This window comes from Gallinula chloropus, assembly GCF_964237585.1.
Source record: "Gallinula chloropus genome assembly, chromosome: Z".
Lineage (NCBI taxonomy): Eukaryota > Metazoa > Chordata > Aves > Gruiformes > Rallidae > Gallinula > Gallinula chloropus.
Genome location: NC_140089.1, coordinates 84,513,220 through 84,535,236, shown reverse-complemented (window position 1 = coordinate 84,535,236; position 22,017 = coordinate 84,513,220). Strand labels below are relative to the sequence as shown.

General features: G+C 37.9%; 1 protein-coding gene across 1 annotated transcript in view; it reads left to right on the top strand.

The window, feature by feature from the left end:
- RIT2 (Ras like without CAAX 2) overlaps nt 1-22,017 on the top strand; it is a gene marked incomplete at both ends in the record, with an annotated part of 197,494 nt that overhangs the window by 96,386 nt on the left and 79,091 nt on the right. Inside the window, one exon of the mRNA XM_084278323.1 lies at nt 8,786-8,977. Coding sequence (XP_084134449.1) covers nt 8,786-8,977 — 192 coding nt within the window. The remainder of the gene's footprint in view (nt 1-8,785; nt 8,978-22,017) is intronic.

The window sequence follows — 22,017 nt, the reverse complement described above, 5'->3', positions numbered from 1 at the left end:
TCTGAGTTCCACAACAGGTTATTTCGTAGTTCCTTAGTGAGAAAGAAGAGTTGTTGTGGGATGCAGTTTTGGTGCTTTTGTGGGGTTTTTTTGTTTGTTTGTTTGTTTGTTTTAATTCTGAGTTACTTTATTGGAAGTTGTCCTTATGTGTCTTTTTTTTTTTAATTTTTCTTTAATTTTGTTTTTCCTACCAGGCCTAAGTGGTTCCATACTACTTTACAAGGCAGCCATGATGCAGAACACTATGTGAATACAGAAAAGCATATAAAAAAAAAATGTTCTGCTGTTAGCAAATGGGATAGTTCAATAGTGATCTGTCAGCATCCAGGGTGTGAAGGGACATCTATACCTGCCTTTCATGATGTGACCATGAGCAATGCCAGATATGATGGGAAGAAATATCATTGCTGAAAAAGGAAAGTGAACTTGAATTTTTAAGCCCACATTTGGGAAATGACATGAGTTCACAAATGATAGAAGTGGATTATGTCATACAGTAATTTAAAGAAGTCAGTAATCAAACTAATCTCACAAACGAGATTTTCAGAAGAGGTGAAAATGTAGTCATACCAATACTAAGTCTCAGACTCTGCTGAAGGAATATGAGACTAATGTCCTTATGAATTAACCTGATAGAGTAATTTAGATTAAGATATTAATGACTTTACTTTTAATTAATTTTTTTTTTTTTATTCAGGACTTTGGAGGTTCATAAAGTCTGTCCAGTAGTCAGAGATTCAAGATTTATTGACCATTGTGAAGTAATCCATCTCTGTCCATGCAAATACATGTTGATCCAAGGTCTGGTGTAATACCAGCTCCTCTCTGGCACTGGAGACCTGTTATAGAGGAACAGGTTCATGCGAAGAACCTAAGTGTAGGGCAAGGGTAGAACTTTTAAAAACATTTCAGACAAAATTTTGCAAGTATTAGGAATGTAAGACTATGTTTACATTTCATGTTCAGTGTGAATCTAATATAATCTAATCAGTCTGGATCATCTTCTTGGTCACCAGCTACTTGGGTGAGCTGATCTCCTCCACCTCCACTGTATACACTGATACCAAGAAACTCTGGAAATTAACAGCTAAGCAGTAATGCTGCTGTTTATCACAAAACTCAAAATTATACTTGGGTCTTCCAGCAAAGACAACCTGTCATGAATATTGTCCTTCTTCCCACTTGTTTCCCATTTCAGGTAAATAAATTAGCTTAACCAGGGGGAGGAGTAACCAGATAAATAAGCAGTGATTCAAAATCTTGGTTTAGCTGGTTTTCTTCTAAATTACAGATTAATTTGGACATCTGCCTCAGCTTTTTACAACTATCTTCCCAGAGCTAAGAAAAGACTACTGATTTTGTACAGTGTGAAGTTCATAATACTGCCTTGGAAGGCTGTCAGATTAAGTTCAGAAAGACATTATTCTGCTGGAAACACAGACTGCATCTTTTGTTATCTTTATAGTGTTCCCATCATCGGTGATGTGCATTTTGTCCCCAGTACAAATTCACAGAAGGAAAGGGAAATTGCTGTTTTATAACAGAAGCAAGGATTCCTTCCTGTAATTATAAGGCGTGAGACACTGACTGATCATTAATCAAGGGACTGATTATAATAATAATCCACTTCCACTGCAGGCTTATGGGCTAATTCTCATTTATACTAATCCCATTTTGAACTGCTCCTAGATCATTACTAGAGCAGGAAAAAGGGTCGTGAGAGAGGGGTTTGATATACAACCAGAACAGTATAGAGACAATGAATAGAAGAATCAATCCCTATCCTCCTGTATTTAATCCAGAGCCCCTGCATTTTCCTTGGTCTGTGTCTGAGCTGTTAATTCAGCTCCTTCCCTTCCTCCCAGTGATGCAGCAGATGGTTTAGGCTGGCACAGGTGGCTGAGTACCACCTGCTGCAAACTTTTCTATTATCTTTTGCTATGTAACTCCTTTTTGGTTTTACTGTTTGTAAAGGATGACTGGAAATAGGAGGGAAGCAAGAAGAGAGTGTGAAGTTATTCTGATATAGTTCAGTGCTTGCTTGTTTTCCATTCTGTCACTGGTAGGACATGCTGAAATCCTGTGAGCAAAGGCATCAGGCTGGGAACTTTGGCTTCTGTGATGGAAAAAGCGTGTCTGTTTATTGTCTCCAAATGGAACTTAACCCATGCTGGGGGATAGCATTTCCTACTTCTGAGTGCTGTGAAGAGAAAAAAAATATTTACTCTTGGCTTTAGGCACTAGATATTACTTCCTCTTCACCATTCAAACTCCAATAGAAATAGAGAAGCCTTGTAGAAACTAAAATAAAAACTAAAAATAAAGAGGAGGAATAATTTTGGTGACCAAATGCGTGAAGGATATGACGGAACAGGGGCTGTGGTTTATATTCTGGTCCTCAGTGTCTGGGATTGGTATTTAGTCTTTGTTGAGGTAGTGAAATAAGTAAAAAGGGAACTCATCCTTTATACCTGAAACATTTCACTGAGGATGGGTTGAACTACTCTCTGGATTTGATCATCTTGTTCTCCAAAGTGTAGAGAGAAACTTGAAGACTAATGTAGAAAAGGTGACAGAACCAGATGAAGTCCCTTCATTGGCATCTAGATTAATAGCGGTATTATCACGGTTACGAGATATAATATATCCACACAAATTCCTATCCAGATGCTTTCTCATTTGAAATGCAACTGCTTCGGGTTTCTTCCTGCTTTATTTTACAAATAAATTTTTACAATCTTCTTGTTTTTAAACCCCATCCCCCCCCCCCATCCCCCCCCCCCCCAAAAAAAAAAGGCCTAAAAAATATGTGAGAGTAAAATAATTATCACAACATTGCACATAAGTGTACTTCCCTTGGGTAAATCTCTTTCAGGGAGTATAAAAATAAAAGAAGGTCAAAAGAAACTTTATGGCAAGCAATGCCTGGTGAATGATATGTAATCCCAAGGAAATCAACTGTGATGTTTATGTGTGCAAGAAAATTTATTGACAGAGAGATATGGGAGAGCTTTTCTTTGGCTTTAAAAAAAAAAATGCTGCAAAAAAAATATTTTGGACCATATTGGCAAAAACATTCCTGAGATAGAAGAACTTCTTCACTTTTTGTGGTCAAAAATTCTGATAATTTTTAAGTGAATTATACGTTTTCATGTATTTCTTTTAAGTTATGTGTTCTTTATTTTTGATTCTCTCACCATTTGAAAGATTTGCCCTTACACACTGAGTTTCTTATGACCTTTTTGTTCATTTCATCCTTGTTTGTTCATTGCCATAGACGAACAATATCCTGACTGTTTCCAAGAATATACACAAAGCCCCCCTCCTCCAGCATTCACTAGAAATGTAAAAAAAAAAAAAAACCCAACCCTTCATAATAAGAATGACCCCTGTGGTAATCAGGGAGACAGCTTTGATTAAGAACATCTGTTAGCAGATTCCTGGTTCTAAAGTCAAGCAGAACGTAAGATGAGAAGATATAGAAAGTGGCATTTCTCAAACTGTGAGGTTGGCCTCCCTGGGGAGACTCTGACCTCTTCCAGAGATACAAGCCAAGATCATAAAAAAAGAACAGACTTCAAAATGTGTGGAGTGTGTGTGTAGTTTGAAAAACATGACACCTTTGTTTCTGAGGTGCTGAATCTTTAAATTTCTAAGCACTACACTTCTGAGGAGTGTGGAGAAGGACTGCACTTCTAAATATTACACTGTGTTTCCTCCTCAAACACATCACCACACAATGGGAGAGAAGGGACACACATAGTGACCCAATGCTCATCACCTGCCTCTATTCTTTTTTCTTCTCTCTGCGCCTTTTTTTCTCCTATCCATGCCGAGCTGTCTATCAGCTATGGTAACACAGGAGGCTGGGAGAATTGGATGCAGTTTTGAGATCTGACAGTGTAAAATGGTGATGTGGAAGAGGTTACATCTTAATAATTTCCATTCTGCATTGGATAAAACCTTTCCTAACCAAGCATTCTTTTTTCCAGCGTTGTTCACGAGGAAATTGGAAATAGGGAATAACCAGGCTTAGCTTCAGTAAACTTTGTAATATATCTTCCTAAATTCTTTCAGTCAGTGAGGTATGGTTGTCCTGAGGAGAACATTAAATCCAGACCGTTATTTTTGATAGCCACCTATAAATTAATCCTTCATAAGGATCAAGTAGACTGCTGCTCGATGCCTTTGTTTCCCTTTCTGGATCTATTTAGTTACTGATGTTATTTGAAAGGATTATATTCTCTAATGGAAAAAGAATGCATAAAACCCCTGTTTATATTTATTTGAAAACGATATGGATTCTTAAACTAAGTAAAAATATTTCTCTTCATAAAGAACTTTTTCTTGCTTGTTTTGAAAAATAGGATAAAAGAATATAAATCAAGATGACAGAGAGAAACCAGGAGATGAGTATTTTCTTCTTTTCTGAGCTGTTCTTTAAAAGCTAATAATAAAAGCAAGAATTTACAGAAGGATGAAATGTGGACAAAGGGCAGTATAACAAGGGTTACTATGGAAGCATTTCTTGGTCATGTATGGATTAGATTATGAAAGCCAAAGAGTTTCTGGAGTTGAAAACTTTGAGAGATGTATAATGTAATGAGGTCAATTTCTACAGGTAAGCTGACAACCAGAGTAAAAAAAATGTGGGCTACTACTGAAATGTGTGAGTGACCTAGTGATGAGGAACACTGAAAAGACTAACACACTTACAATTTAATCGCAGCTTCTATGGGCAAGACGTGTTCTTAGGTCTTACATGGTCTTTATGCCTCACAGGAAAGTTAGAGGAAGATATATACTGCCCTTAGTAGAGTGGCATAGGGAATAGACAAACTAATTAAGTTAGGTATGTGGAATTTGATACAACAGGATGGGATCTGAGCATGTTGAGGGAGATGCACTACATCATTCTGAGGCCCATTCTGTTGTCTTTGAAAAAGTCGAGTGAGATGCCTGATAAAAGGCATGTGACATCTCTTTAGAAGTAACATAATTGGAGAGATTTTCTGGCTGACTTACTTCAACAACAGGTACACATGCATAATCATATGAGGATTAGTATCAGGTTTATTTATGCATTAAATTATAATTAAAAAAAAGAAAAGAAAAAAGTTCTGTAGCCTTCTTTCAACATTTAGGAAAGTTTTATTTTGTTTCTTTCCAGACATGATGTTTGTTCTCAAGTACAACATCTCTCCCAAGAATGCTGATTTTATTTCAAAAGATTTCTTACCACACTTTTCAGTTAAGTCTTAGTCATAATACACAAGAGAGTATTAGAGACTGATGTCAAACTGCAAAGTGCTATAAGCATGACAAATCTTCACTTTAATTCTCAAAATTTATTTCCTTTTGAGGAGGTGTGATTTCCTTCTGTCTCTTCCCTTTGGCATTTACTGACTTTGGAATGTTCCATATTTTCCCCTTATTGAGCAGCAAATGGCATTTAGTACCATTCCTGAATATTTTTTTAAAAAAAAACCACTTTTACAGCAGGAAACAATTGAAGAAGATATTAGTGTGCCAGCTGCGCAGACACACTGTTGCTTATCTTATAAGAGAGCAAGGCAAAATATAAAAATAAAACCACTGAAAAATCTGTAAAATCTTCAGGTCTATTTCACATACCTCTGAACATCCACAAAACCCAGAGAGCTTGGATTTTGTTTCTTTTTACTGCGGAGATACATTTAAACTGTTAAATCTGGAATAGGACTTGAACTAAAAAAATGAGCAGAGATTTAGTTATAACTTAGTGCTTTGTTTTGTGTATATGTATATTATGAATACCTTATTGTAAGGGTTGCAAAATGTTTATTGGAAATTGTTTTTCTTCTTTTTCTTAGTATATATTACGATGGTGTTCTCAGTGAGCAGAAAACAAAATACTTTTTTTTTAAAATCCAAGAAAAGGCTTATTTATCTTTAACCTTGGAGTTCTTGACTTTGTAATGAACAATCACACCAAGGGGAAAAAGCTCAGAAGTGAAAGTCAAGATGACAACAGTAAGAATGGAAATGACTAACTGAGCTAACAACAGAAAAACAAGTGGATGTCCCCAATCCAGTTTGCATAGAATAATTAATGCCTCTGAAAATAAATCACTGTAAACATGACACTAAAGAATTTTGTCTGTTTAGCATAATAGATTTGAAGTAATAGCATCATAATAAAAAATTGTAGAAGCAAATTCATTCGTATTCTTAAAATCATAATTATGCCCAGGCATGAAGCAGAATGCATAGGTAAATGACTGTGAGTCAAGAATAGCAATGTCAGAAAGCTGAGCGCTTTGTCCCTTTGGAATGATTCAGTGTGTAAAATTAGGAACCCCAAGTGCCCAGGCATTCCTGGGGAGTGATCCTAGGAGTCCTCATGCTGCAGAAAGTGACTTACTCTGAGTAACTGAAACAGGGACATATGACCTAGCTCCTCTTAGTTTGCCATAAATGGCTATATATGAGCAAACAAAGTTCCAAGCTCTTCCTAGAGGTGGGTCTACTCACTTAACAGAGCTCATTCTTTGTAAAAGGCTGTGCAGAATAATCATAGTGTTACAGTATTTGATGCATGAAATAATTTTTCACTTGGGCTGGGATTTAGGTTCCATATCAAATTATCTAGTTTTAGGTGTCTACATGGGAGCTGGAGGCACCATTCTGTTGTTTAAACGTTCAGCTCACTCTAAACCCAACAATAGATAAACAAAAAATAAATAACAAGATAACTAAAGAGATAACTATTTTTCATCAATAGAAGCAACCTGTAGTCCATTAATTGCATTGACTATCTTACCATTACCTGTAACAGGAACTTAGATAGCCCACATCTTCACATAGACAGCTAAATTCAGGAGGCTTAATCCACAAGTTTAACTCCAAGTTAATTTTCCATTGCCTGTTCAGCCTGAAGAGATCCTAGCCTTGTTCAGCTCCTCCTACAGACTACCCTCACAATCATGGTGCAAAACAGTTCTAGGTGACTGGTGCAAAGAGAAGAAAATCAATGTCACAGTGGAGTGGATAGACACTACTGTTCTAGCAGGAATGCCTGGGATCTGAGGGTCAGTAAGAGACAGGGAATATGTGTCTGTGTTTAGTCATTAACACATCCTTGGGAGAATTTGGATATGGCCTTGAATTAATTATTAATCCAGTGGCTATCTAACTTAGATGGCAGACAACCTGGGACCAGAGACCTTGTCTGCAGTCATTGTGTCAGCTGAAACAGCAGAGTGTAGAATGCTTTTGTCTGACACGTTCTTTGTTTCTCCTCACTGCTGCTCTGCTTCTTACACATCCAGATTCAGTAGAATGGGACAGAATATGGCCTGATCCACCCTGTGCTGCAGCTCCATAGTTAATAAACTCTCCTGGGATGCAGGTAGTGATAGTTTAGAGATTTTGAAATTCTGAGTAAGTCTCAAAGCAGAATCCTATCCTTAAATTGCCTATTAGTCTGCTATTTTGGAGCTCAGTCTATGAACTTTTTCCTGTAGCAGGTGAAATATTTTGAATGATATATACGAAAGCCCTTGGGTAAAAGATACATCATGAATAAATGATAACGGTCAACACTAAAGTCTATTCACAGGAAGTATTATCAATCAACATGAGTGACTATTGAGAGAGATTTAAGGCTAAGACTTTTAAAAGAGCATAAGCAATACATTTCCCTTCAATTTCCAGCAACAACTGAGGGTATATAAGTAACCTAAACTGTTTTAAAAATCCTAACCTAAATTATTAACACAGTGAAAAATACAGGACCTGATATTGCATCCTGCTGCTCATAGAAGTTGTCCAATGTTGATGTGTGTATTCCTTGCTTTATCAGACCTTCCTGCATCTTAATATCTCTGGAGAACTGATTCTGTCAGGAGGATTCTGATCCTGACCGACTGTTGCCATGGCATTGGGTTATTCTGGGCTATGATCAAGAAGAGCAAACAAACTTGAAAAAGAAACTGGCTTTAAAATATATTCTCAAGCTACAGTGTCTGAGACTAGTTTTTAAAAACAAAATCTTGATTTTTGTACAATGCAGCACGTGTTAAATTCTTTTATTTAAAAAAGTACTGATAACTAGAAGTGTGGCTGTGACAATAAGAGCATACACAACTAGAGAAAAATTCAGGAGCAGAAAATTGTGTCATTTCTCACACTATTTGAAATTGTTCGTTTTCACTTAATGTAAGTTTCCCACACTGAACTGAAACTCCCAGCTTCTCTGAGAGCATTTGAAAGGGAAAAAGTTTTTGTAGATTGTATTCCTGCTTTACCGGCACTATTCCAAAACTGGTGGGAGTCAATGAATGTCTTTTTGATATTACTCAGGTTTTGAATTGAATGCATAATAAGGAGTTTGTACTTGTCTCCCACCCCTAGAGAGTAATATAGCTTTTCTTTTACACCTGTTTGTATTCATTCAATTGTAAATCATTTATCTGTACCAAAAAGCATTGCAGAAGGTTCTAGAAATACATGACACTGCTTTCTGTATGCAGGCACTGGCAGAATAAGTTCATATTTATAAATGACAGAGGTCCTGTGATGGGGTAGGAAAAAAAAAGGCTCCTAGGAGAAATCTTGGTGTATTCTCCAGGATGATGATGATGACCCTAGAAGGACGCACAGGTTTCAGGAAACAGGAGTTAAAACTGTAAAACAAGCAGTGTGGAATTGTGTAAGCAATGGGGGAAGTTTCCACCAAGTTCATTACTTAGAAAGGGATAATTTTGTTTGCCGGATTACTGAGCATGTTCTTCCTATTCCACAGGCAGAATTCACAGCCATGAGGGACCAATACATGCGAGGCGGAGAAGGCTTCATTATCTGCTATTCCATCACAGACCGCCAATCGTTTCAAGAAGCGGCTGAGTTTAAGGAACTTATTTATCGTGTCCGGCACACCTATGACATCCCCTTGGTGCTGGTGGGAAACAAAATAGATCTTGAAGAATTCAGACAGGTAGGCAACTTCTCTGCTGCTGTTTTTGTCTTGGTTTTCCTTGGCTACCTCAGGGAGTTCTATAGCATATGCTGAACAGCACTACTGAGAATTATTAGCACAAGATGAGTTTTAATCAAAGAACAACACACTAGAATTGGTGATAAATAAGAGGTTTAGCAGTACTTTTCATTCCTATGTTATGGATCTTAGAGATGTCTTTGCCAATCACATCCAAATGTCCTTCATTTTTCCTTGGAAAGGAATCCAGCTGTTTCAATTGGAAGCTATATATAAAGTCCCACATAGATTCAGTCTGGATCTTAATGGAAAAAATAACCGGTTTATTTGGAAATTACCAACCATTAAATACAATTGGTTTTGGGGGGATGTTTGGGATTTTATTTCCATAATTGTACTAGATTTAATTAAAGGTTTCTCCATCTGAGACTGAAAAAAAAATCTAGTTAAAATAGATAAATGGATAGGATTATATTTGCCTGGAAAGTTGGTGACTATGTCACTAGTGTTTAGGTAAGATGAGGACATGCAAGACTTGAATTTGCCTTGATCTATATGCAAGATTTGAGCCACCAGCACCCAGAGAGCAGATTTCTTTGACTATGAGGGCACTGATTGTGGCTCTCAAAGTCTTTAGCAGTCTTTGCTCACACTTTTCCTTTTCCTTCCTCTCCTCCTCCTGGCTGTTTGTGTTGATGTGCGTGTGTGCAAGAGAGTGAGTTACAGAGACCATCCCAGAAACCTAGAAGTGGCTTTGTTGTAACTTGGTACTGAATGGAAAATTATCCTAAACAGAAACTTTGAAAAGGGAAGGGAAAAAAAAAAAGAAAATAATTTTCTATGTGGAAATCTTAAGAGGCTCTTCATACGTACTGCAATGCCTTTCAAATGACTGACTTCTTTGCAGACATATATAACAGTTAAATAAAATGGTGTTTTTCAGTTCATTAACATCTGTGCTCCCACGATCCTGTCTACTCTTTTCCACTTATCCTGTCACTCTCCTCCCTATTTCTTTGTCTTCTTTCTCCTACCTGAAGTAAATTCTAGGCAATGTTAAGCCTGAAATTAATCCTGAAGACCTAATGATGTACACTTAAAGCTTCACATCTGTTTCCAGATCATTGGCTTTCTCCCTAAATCAGATTGTGACAAAAACTTAATGGTGACAAACCAGCTGCAGTTTAACACGTAACTTGAGGTTTCGAACAGCAATGCCATGTGCAACATGGAGTACAATCTGCAGCTTCTGGGGTACTTTTGTATATATGTGGGAGGTATGTGGATTTGGTCATCCTGCTGGGAGAACAGGACATGAGATCTGACCCCAGCATATGGGATATGATTGTTTACCTACAGCTACATGTAGATGAGGTTTTCAGGAATACTCTGTCCATTAAGTGATGAGTAGACCCCCTTCCAGGGATGTTTGGTACTACCTCTTTCTGATCTTATGGGGTTTTTTTTAATATTTTAATCACTGACCATGCATATAGAAATAGATACCTGATTAAAAAGTTTTATGTGCTACTTGATGATCTTGTTGAGCCTCTCAAATAGGAAAAGTAATATTCATAAATATCTCCTGCATAAGGGAGTAGTGTCCACATTTCAGGAATTTATTTTTAATGTTGGACTAGCTCTACTCCAAGGCCATTTTCTCCATGATTATTTGGTTCTGAAGTGTGGAAGTACTCCTGGAGTATATCTTTCACTAAATGTGATCCATAGTTCAGGTCATATTGTCAGAGATGACTCCACAATTCAAAGCAAAGTATAGTTAAGTGGAGGTGATTAGGAGACACTGCTTAGAGTGCCTCTCTGACCTAAACTAAAGGACTAGTGTGTGGGAGGTCATCTCTGTGTTGAGTTTTAAGTGCATGGTAACGGCCTTTGCCAGCTCATTATTTCACAACTGGGACATGAGCTTGTGCTGTATGTTTAACAAACACTGAAATAAGTTATATCTGTGCTTACTTGTTAGGTTAAGCAGTATCTAAGTAACTTGAACTATGGGAAGGTAGATTGAAAGGAACCTTTTCAAGGTCATGTACTGTAGTTACAGCTTCATTAAAAGCATGTGGATGGTCAAGTGGTCAAGTGGTAGCCAGCTAACTCTGCAGTGCCAGGCAGCAATGAGCTGACAAAGCACATCATTAACATATCAATGAAGACAGTGGGATGGACAAGCATACTAAATTCAAACAACTGAGAAATAGTAGGTGTCAGAATGCAACTAACCAGATTGGAATTTGTCCAGGGCACCAGAGCTAATACTGTTACTTTGTTTAACAACATTTTTCTCCTATGAAATTCATTAAAGCTACTGTAATGTTATTCATAGTATTTGGAAACATCACATTAAGTTCAACATTCCTGGGCATCATTTCCATTTAATGACAATTCTGCAACAATCAGACAGGCTGTAGTAGCTCCATCAGGCAAAGCTCTAGTTTGAAATGCAATCCCCTACACAATGCAATTAATGATGTATGTCACTTGCCTCAAATCCATCAACAGGACTACAAGAATAAAACTAATCTGCAATTAAAATTTTGTGTTAGGAGGAACACTACTGAAAAACAAAACCAACCGTTTATTTTTGCATAATGCTTTTATTTTCTGATGGCTTCGGTGAAATTATTGTCGTCTTTAAGTATGCCTGTCATTTTTAGTATCTTAAATGGATTTGTCTGTACTCCTTAAAACAAGTTATAATTACATTAATCAGCCTAAAGAATAGGCACTCTCATTTATTTTTTTTTTTCTGGGACAGTGTGGGGGACCAACTGTGTAACAACTGTGGGGAAAAATATATAATTACTTATCCTCTTGATGTACATATCCAATCTAGTCCCAAGGCCCCCTCTAACCTATATTGCCTTCCACCCATTTGTACTGCAGCTGCAGTTAAGACATTCATCTGTGTTCTTGGATTTTTAGCCATAACTCTAAGAAATATTTAAGCATTATATGTAGCTTTTTGATATGAAAAATAAAATACTAAGTGTTTTAGATAAAATTTTAATCCTTAGTATTTTCTAACTCAAAAGTCATTAGATCAGTAAAGATAGGCTGTATGTCTTTTAATGTGATTAGAATTTCAGAAGCATTTAGGACTTTATAGTGCGAAAGATACTTTCACTTCAGGTAAGCTTTGTCATTTTGCTCCAGATAAGTGTTGATTATATTACTAAAAAATATCTAATTAAACATATTACTCTCTAAAACATTCAACAAACAACTTATCCTTTTTCGAGCTCATAATAAGCTAATGCTAAATACAAGATTTAATTTAAATATTCAATATTTATCATAAAATCACTAGGTTGGAGAAGACCTTTAAGATCATCGAGTCCACCGTTCCTGTCCTGTGCTAAACCACATCTCTAAGTACCTCATCTATGCTTTTTTTAAACACATCCAGGGATGGTGACACAGCCACCTCCCTGGGTAGCCTGTTCCAGGCCCTCACAACTCTTTCAGTGAAGAATTTTCTCCTAACATCTGATCTGACCCTGCCCTGGAGCAGCTTGAGGACATTTCCCCTTGTCCTATCACCTGTCACCTAGCTAGAGACCATTGCCCACCTCTCCACAACCTCCCGTCCGGTAGTTGTAGGTGGTGATAAGGTCTCCCCTCAGCCTCCTCTTCTCTAGGCTAAACATCCCCAGCTCCCTCAGCCACTCCTCATATGATTGCCTTCCAGCCTTTCCCCAGCCTGGTTGCCCTTCTCTGGACATGCTCAAGGACCTCAATGTCCTTATTATGGTGAGGAGCCCAGAACTAGACTCAGCACTCAAGATGCAGCCTCACCAATGCCAAATACAGGGGCACAATCCCCTCCCCAGAGCTCCTAGCCACACTATTTCTGACACAAGCCAGGATGCCATTGGCCTTCTTGGCTGCCCGGGCACACTGCTGGCTCATGTTCAGCCTGCAGTCAACCAACACTCCCACGTCTTTCTCTGCCTGACAGCTCTCCAGCCAGTCTCCTCCAAGCCTGTAGCGCTGCATGGGGTTAGGTTGTGTCCCATTTGCAGCACTCTGCACTTGGCCTTGTTAAACCTCATCCCATTGTCTCAGCCCATCGGTCCAGACTGTTCAGGTCTTTTTGAAGAGCCTCCCTACCGTCAAGCTGATCAACACTTCCTCCCAGCTCAATGTTGTCTGCAAATGAACTGAGGGAGCATTCAATCCCTTCATCAAGGTCATTGATAAAGATTTTGAACAGAACTGGACCCAAAACTGAGCCCTGGGGAACAGCATTTGTTACCAGCCTCCAGCTGGATTTGGCTCCATTTACCACCACTCTTTGGGCTTGGCCATCCAGACAGTTTTTAACCCAGAAGAAAGTGTACCAGTCCGGGACAATGGTAGACAGTTTTGTCAATCAGAAACTGTGAAAAATGGTGTCGAAGGCTTTACTAAACTCCAAGCAGACCACATCCACAGCCTTTACTGAGAGCTGCCCTGAGGAAAAGGTCTTGTGAATTTTGATTGATGAAAAGCTCAACATTACCCTGCAATGTGAGCTTGCAGCCCAGAAAGCCAACAGTGTCTTAGGCTGCATAAAAACAAATGTGACAATCAGGTCAAGGGAGGGGATTTTGCCACTTTACTCGCTCTGGTGAGACCCCACCTCCAGTTCTTCATACGGCTCTGGGCCCAACATATGAAAAACATGGATCTGTGGAAGCAAGTACAGAGGAGGCCACAAAGTTGATCAGAGGGTTGGAGTACATCTCCTGTGAAGACAGGCTGAGAGAGTTTTGCTTGTTCAGCCTGAAGAACAGAAGGCTCTAAGGAGACCTGAAAGAGCCTACAGGAAAGATGAAGAGTGATTCTTTATCCAGAAGTGTAGTAATAGGAAACGGTTTTAAACTACAAGAAGGTAGTTTTAGATTAGATATTAGAAAGAAATTCTTCCCTGGGATCCTTGGCAGTGTTGAAGACCAGGTTGGATGGGGCTTTGGGCAACCTAGGATAGTGGACTGTATTTCTGGGAGTTGGAACAAGATGATCTTTAAAATCTCTTCTAAAATAAAAGATGGTTTTCTGTGATATTTTTTTATAATGAAAAATGTATTTTATATATGGCACTGGTGAAAGGTTGTTTTTTAAAAAAAGTATTCACAAGGCTTTGCCTACTATATCATTGTAATATATTACATGCAGCAATTCAGAGAACAACTAACTATATAATGTCCTTTGAACAATCCCAGAATCACAGAATGTGCAAGGTTATCTAGTTCAACTCCCCTGCAGTAAGCAGGGACATCTTTAACTATATCTGGTTGCTCTGCAATGTGACATAGCTCTAAGCTGGAAGGAGTAGATTCTTTCTAGCTGTTTGGAATCTTTAGTGTGGATGTGAGAACTCTGAAAATTATACCTCTAGAAATTGCATAGCCTTCATGGAACAGCTTCTCCTACATGCTTTTCTTGAGACCTGAGCAAGAAGCTGCGGGCTCAGCTGAGTACATTGATAACATACTGATGTCCACTGAATTCAAGGAATCTCATGCTTCATTCTGCTCCTGAACTCTTTGGGAAATGTGTTATCAAAGTTGCTAGTTTACCAGTCATATTATCCTGAATTGTTTACCCTTCTACACAAGTTGTTTTACTGGCTTCAAGCACAAAGCTGAGCAGGAGCAGTGCTTTTGAAGCACTTCCTTGCTTTTCTCTCCCTCTAGAGCCTTTTCTTTCAGTAGGAAATACAAAATCAATATGAAACCTATCTTTAACATCAAACAGTATCTTACTTGGAGTGCAAATTAATTACAGTGGCTTCATTGTATTTTCTTTCTAAGGTTTTACTATACAATGAGATAATTCTCAAGCCAGGCTCAATACGTTCTCATGATCTGAACCAGCTGCCCTCAGAACATTCTCACTTCAATAAAGGTTTTACTCTGGAATTTGTTCAAGATGAGCTGCCTGGTTATCAGATACTGTGAGCATCAACTTTTAGTTTTATTTTGACAGTTGCTCTATTTTCATGCTGACTTCTAAAACACTGAAATATCAAATATCAGTTGAGTCTGAGACAGCTAACGTGTTGTGGTTTTTTGGTGTGTTTTGGGGTTTAAAAAAATAACACACAAAACCTTGGGCTTTTTTTGTTTTATTTTATATGAATAACTGTTTGTTGTATTTCAACATTGTCAGCCTATACTTTCTGGTGCCTGGCTGAGGCATTCAAAATAGTTACAGAATATGACATTATGCTTTATTTAATTTTCCAGTGCATGATTATGAAGCACTATTTACTAAACACTCTCTTACTCATATCAGTCACAAAATTGCAGTATTCTAGAATTCTTACTTTACCTTCAGGCTGAATTCTTTTGCTTTCGGTAATTAAAACTGTTCTCAAATTTGTAAATGTCCTCAAACACCAACAGTTGCATTTTATCGTAAAGAGAATTGGGTGGAAGAGTCTGTCTGCTGGACTCTTTGTTTCCCATTTATCAGTTCAGTGCCCTACACAAAGAGTGAAAGGTTTCATCGTTTCTTCTCAACTTTCTGACTGCAAATGAAGGGAAATGTGTTTTGCTGCTATAATACATATTTGAATTAACATTGGAGTAAAAGAACTGGTCAGATGGTCTCTGAGATCCACGTAGAAAAATAGCCATTATCGGATATCATAGAATAATGTAATTGTTTAGGTTGGAAAAAAACCCTGCCAACTTTCAGATGATAAAGACCCATTGTTAACCCAGCACTGCCAACTCCTCCACTAAACCATGTCCTCAAAGACCACATCTTCACATCTTTTACGTACCTCCAGGGTTGAAGTGTATTATAAAATGGGATGAATCTGCTTATGAAGATCACAGAGAGAGGCATGGTCAGTTAGCTTCTTAGACTTTATGCAGCAATACTTGGGTGAGACGAAGATTAAAACGAAGTTGTTTGTGACATTCTTTCAGTTGAGAATGTAAACTTACTGATTCATTATGTTATTACTGATGCTGCGAACTACAGAGTAGACTAGTATGCTCAGCTTGCCTTCACTTTTTGAAAGAATAAGATTGAACAAATAATGATTCTTAGACGGTGTTCCCTTCTAAACATTGTCGTGAGCTGATCATACAGTATCTCAATAAATAATGACGACAAAAAACATCCTTAACATAAAGAAACCACAGAAGAATATTGCACAGAAGAAAAAATATTTTTTTAAGTATTAATTTTAATATTGTAATTTTAAAATTATTAATTCATTCATGCATCCTGATGACATCTTGGCTATTCGTTTTCCATCGAACCTCCACGCAGTTCCATTTTTGTAGCATGAATACTTGCTGCAGATGAATTACACTTGTACAGATCTGCTTTTGTCACGAACATTTCCATGCCTACATACTGCCTTTCCCACATTACGTCACTTCATATTCTTCCTTTGTTCTTTAAGTTCTGAATAATGTAACCCATTTTTGATGTTTTGATGGAACTGTGACAGTTGTCTGAATATTTGAAACTAAAACCACTGAAGTTGTCATGATTTTTTTGTTCATTTTTTAAATCTTAGATAACTATAAAAGCTTTGATAATCACTTTCTTACATTATCAAAATACATATCTAGATTTTGACATTTTTCTCTACAACTCTAATTTCTATTTATTTTTAATTGATTTTGATTTTTCAACATTTCTTTCATAGTTTTTACTGTCCCAAGAAGCCTTTTTTATATTATTTAACAAAAATCTTACACTGTAAGCCTGTACATGTCCCTCCCAACCCATAAAATATAAAAATAATTTAATAGAAAATTTTGTACTTTTCTGTGCCAATACAATTGAAGTAATTTTGGCAGCTGTACTCTGTTGGAAGGAATTTCTATTATTATTAACTGTCTCTAGGAAATCTTCATTTATATGTACCTTGCCTCTTTGTCATTACAGTACTTCTATATTTCCACAAAAAAATCCAAACGAAAAAATTCACAGCTTCAGGATGCAGTAAATGCAATCAGACACATAGAAAATTTTATTGAAAATGTTGGCACATTTCTTGATTCAGAATTGTGTTAACTCTAGTGAACCATCTAGTAAACCCTGTAATCCCTTCTACCCAGGTCAGAAGACATTTGAGGGGGACTAAGTTGTAGATAAAACGCTGCTCTTTGAGAGATGAAACAACAGAGAAACAATGGCTGAACTGCAGATACTTCTATAGTAGAAAACCTGGATACGTAGAGACAAAAATAGAGGCAACTAATTGCTTGTAGCCAGAGCAGGACAATACAGGACATGTAGTAATGTGTATACACTAGGGATAGTGCTGCAAGGCTGAATCGTAGCTAGGGATATTAAAAACCCCAAATACTTCATATAGTTTTAAAAGGTTCCCAGTACTTTTTACCTCTACCCACCTTATCTTCACCCGCCACCTTAGAGATCATTGTCTTCTCTGCATACCAATTCATGACTTGGTGTGGCCATGTTTGACTCCAGCGGGAGAACACCTTGGAGGAGAGGTATGAAGCTACAGATGCTACTACTCTTTCACCTCTTGTCTTGATGAAGATTTCTCCTTGAGGTGAACATGGGCTATGACATTTGTCTGGTCTGCAAATTGGGATATTTGCTTTTGTGAAGACTTTCATGTTGTGAAGACTTTCTTTTGGCAGCTATGTAAGCTGGATGTTTCTTAACTAAAGCAAACAAGTGTAAACTATCCACTCAAGCCTACTGTAGAATGGCCTTGTGTAGGCATCCTTGTGAGTTAGTTCAGGATGCTGTTGCATTCTTCAGTCCCTCTCAGAGGGAAACACATTGGTTACACAGTGACCACACAAAGAGGTACAGCTTGCAAAGAAAGCAATACTGCCATCTTTTATTCAGTGAATAGGGATTAGTTAGTATTCTGTTATGGTGATTCCACACTGGCTCGAGGCCAGACACCCACCAAAGTCAGCCTATCACTCCCATTTTTTGTGGGACAGGGAAGAAAATAGATATTGAGAGACTTAGGAGTTGAGATAAGGACTGGGAGAGATCATTCCACAATCAGCATCACAGGCAGAACAGACTCAACAAAGAATTAAAAAATCCCAAACTTCTAATTTATTACACTACACACACACACACACACACACACACACACATAGAAATCAGAGTAGGTTGAGAAGTAAAACCAAACCTAAAACACCACCTCCCTCACCCCTCCCTACTTCATGGGCTCTACTTTGTTCATGATTTCTCTCCCTTCCCTCCCCCTAGGTGTTACAGGGGGAGATGGGGACAGGGTTTTAGTCAAATCATCACCAGTTGTTTTATTTCTTAGCTGGGAGGAATTCCTCACACTATTTCTATGCTCCATTAACTTCTCCAACATGAGTCCTTTCTAACTGGGCTTCAGCTCTTCACTAGCTGCCCCAGTGTGGGTCACTTCTGTGAGGTACAGTCATAAATCATACAATGTTTCTCAGTCTCACCTGCTCCACCATGGGTTTCTCCAGGGGCTGCAGGGGCCTCTTTCTCTCCAGTGCCTGGAGTGCCTCCTCCCCACCCTTCCACAGCCATGGTGCCTGCACAGTTTCTCACAACTTCTTACTCCCTTCTCTGGGGGCAAAAAGCCGCTGCTAGTGTTTTTTTTTCTCCTAACTGTGATTCCCAGATGCGCTGAGACCACTGCTGGTGTTTGCTCTGTGGGGACTGGGGGAAGCTTCTCACTGCTTCTTGAAGAAGTCACCCTTGCAGCCCCTCCCCGCTCCACCAGAACCTTCCCACATAAAACCACAACATTTGTATAGAGTTCTGTCCCGGGAAGCAGACTTTATGAGGAAGCTAATTATCCCTCGCTTCCTATATTTCATTTTTTGACAGAAGAGAAAGACATAAGGAAGAGGCTGTGTGTGACTCTACTTCCTGCCGTGCTCCAGGAGTAGTATTTCAAATTGCAGAATTCAGATTTGTTAATTTTCAGTTTAACTGATGGAATCGTCATTGTCCTGTCTGTGAATCTTCCTTTTCACATTGTGCACAAGCCAGGCATCAGACTGTTCTTAATCCAGAAATGGAAGAAGCATGAACATACCACATCAGGCAGTAACAATTCAGACAGTTTTGCCTCTCCATCATCCATGCCTGAAGCAGTATGACCTCCTATTATCTCAAGATTTATCTTTTCATTTTCTACACATAGGCACATGTATGTGAAAGAGCATGGCATGTGAGGGGAAGGTATCTTTTTATATATGTGCTGCTATTTTTACATGAGCAAAATAAAAATTCAGCCTAAGTCATATATTATTCACTACGGTTCCAGGTCAGGAAACTATTTAAGCATATGCTTAGTTAGAGTGGAGCTCATTCATGTTCCTATGCATGTTTATTTCTGCTGATCAGGACCCCAGACCCAGTCTGGGAGTCTGAGTAAGGTATCTTGTTTATTTGAAATTAATTGGTATTGGACTTGTTACAGTTTAATATCTTCACTTTGTCCTGATGGGTGTTCTTTCAAAAAGAAAAAAAAGGATGGGTATCCCTGCTGTAATTGCCACATTTATTTCCTCTGTTGCTCAGGGAACGTTGTTTCCCTCTGTTTCCATCTATGTTATTTTTACCACCTACCGTAATCCAAAAAGATTAATAAGGAGCAAAAGAATATGTCTTATCAATTTTCTTAAGATTATCTGGTACAAGAGCTGGCACAAATGTGCAGGGTTTTGTGTGCGGTTCTGCGTGTCTGCATGTTTTAACATTGTAATCTAACAGCAGCAATGTGCTAAGTATAGGATATTCATCAGCGCCACAGGCCACCCTTTGGGAATTCCTGTCATATATACTTAGTCATTTCAATTTTTGAATTTGCTTTACATTCCCTCTCATGAGGTGGGCAGGACAGTCTTTCCATTTAATGATGTTTGTCATTACCAGAACTATGGGACAATTCTTCCATTCTTTTCCTACCTGTGACTCATGTAATCTCATCTTTCATTATTATTAAAAAAGTAACATTTGTTACTCAGCACAGCCAATTTCCATGGGTCAGGATTTACTGGAATTTTAAACTTGAGGAACACATGAGATGATAGATACATTTTGTTGATTCTCCTCCACCCCCTTCCTCTGAAATCTGATTATTATTATCCCAGATCTGCTTGCTCCTAGCCCACTGAAATTACAGACCAAACCTAGTCACCTTCATAGTAAAGTGTCAAACTTTGTAGCAATTGTTTCAAATCTCACACAAGTTGTTGTTGCAGAGTCCTGGTCTATTTTCCACTGAAGTCAAACACAAAGCCTATGCTGACTACAGGTGATCTGACATTTTTACTTCATGAATTTTGAACTGATGCAGGAATGTAGGCTTCAGGTAACATTCTCAATCTCTTTTGTTCTCTTTCTTAGCATAAAAGAAACATATTTTACCTATTTCATTAAAAAAACCTATACTTTTTTTTCAAATAAGTTAGTTATATCTGTTTTAAATTGGGAAGGTAATGAAGTATTTGGTGGAGTCAGAAAAGAAGGTGGGAGAGCAGGAGGTCAGAAGAAGCAGTAGGTACAATCTTTTACCCATTAAGCAGACTTAATGGCATCTTGCTTGATTTGGGTATAGACTTGTGTTGCTACTTTCCAGATGCACTCTACTAAAATAAAAATACTGCTTGTGGAGAAGTTGCACTTCCTTTTATTCATGTTTTTATTCCCAGCTGAAGTGTGTGAGTTGATTTCACGCATGTTTGCCGGGGCAAAATGATCCTATGATAGGTTATGTCACTTCAACTTTTCAGGATTGTAATGTTTCCAAAACCAGAAGGATGTCAGAACTTGAGAATATTTAGATTTTATTGTGAAGATCTGCAATTGTGATAATCCTTGAGATCTGCCAAAGAAAAATAAAAGAGGTGATAGACAGGTCAGCAATGATTTTGATTGGTGAAACTGAAGCCTGAAATTCCTTTGTGAAATATCAGGCTGCAAAGAAAACTTTTCTTGAGACATTAAAGTATTTAATGTTACTGTACCTCTTAAGGCTCTTTGCTCTTGCTAAGGTTTTGTACCTCATTTGGTAAAGATTTGAGCTTGTGAGGAGGAAGTAGAAGTTGGGGAGGGCTCATAAGTGTTGGTTCATTAAATCCTGGTTTTCCTGCTTGAAAGCATAAGCATCAGTCCTTTGCATTTATTGGGAGGGATCTGGTACCAAAGAATTGTGTGTAAGGATAATCCCTAAATGAAAAATATCCATGTAATTCATCAAAAATCAGTATATTTTTACCTTGTAACCATGGAACCTGGAACATGAAGACATGGCTAGGTTGGACAATGGTAGTTGTGCCCTTGTGCTGTCTTCTGAAAATCTTCCTTGGCATTTTTTAGTAATAGGGATGAAAATATTTAAAGGTAGTAAGGACTGAATTTTCTCCTGTACAATGCTCTGCCTATCGGAGATGCAATTAGTTTTTCCATAATGTGCTAGAGAAACTCCACTGTTTGAACTAGTGTTCTGTGGACAGAAGGAAGGCTTCATTCACAGGGCTGTCAACCTGGCACCATTTCTATCCTTTAAATTTAACACAAAATATACCCCCAAAATACCGCTTTTAGCAATTTTAGAGCCATGACATGTAAAAATAACTTAATATTTGTCTTGATTGCCTGACATTTTCAATATGGAACATCTGTAAAAGAGAAATTGCATTTTATGGAGCACAGGTAAAAAAGTCCCTAAGGGAAAGAGAAGATAATTAATGAAAAAATAATAATAAAAAAATAGAATAATTCTGATAGATTTTTTTTATTCCCCTTGTGCACTTAAGTTAAAGGCTTACTGTTACTACAAACTTACAAACTTACACAGCATTATAGGATTTTTTTATAATTGGCAAATTAACTTTGTGACTAGAAAATCTGCTGTTTTCTGGAAATGTGTATCATTAAAGCAAGTAAGGTTGGAATGGCTATTTTCCTTCTGAAACTAAAACCAGAAAGAAATAGCAGAAAGTTTCACAGTGTTAATATCTCTGGCAGAATTTAGTTGTGTAAAGAAACACCAGTGATGTTTAGAGAGATAATCA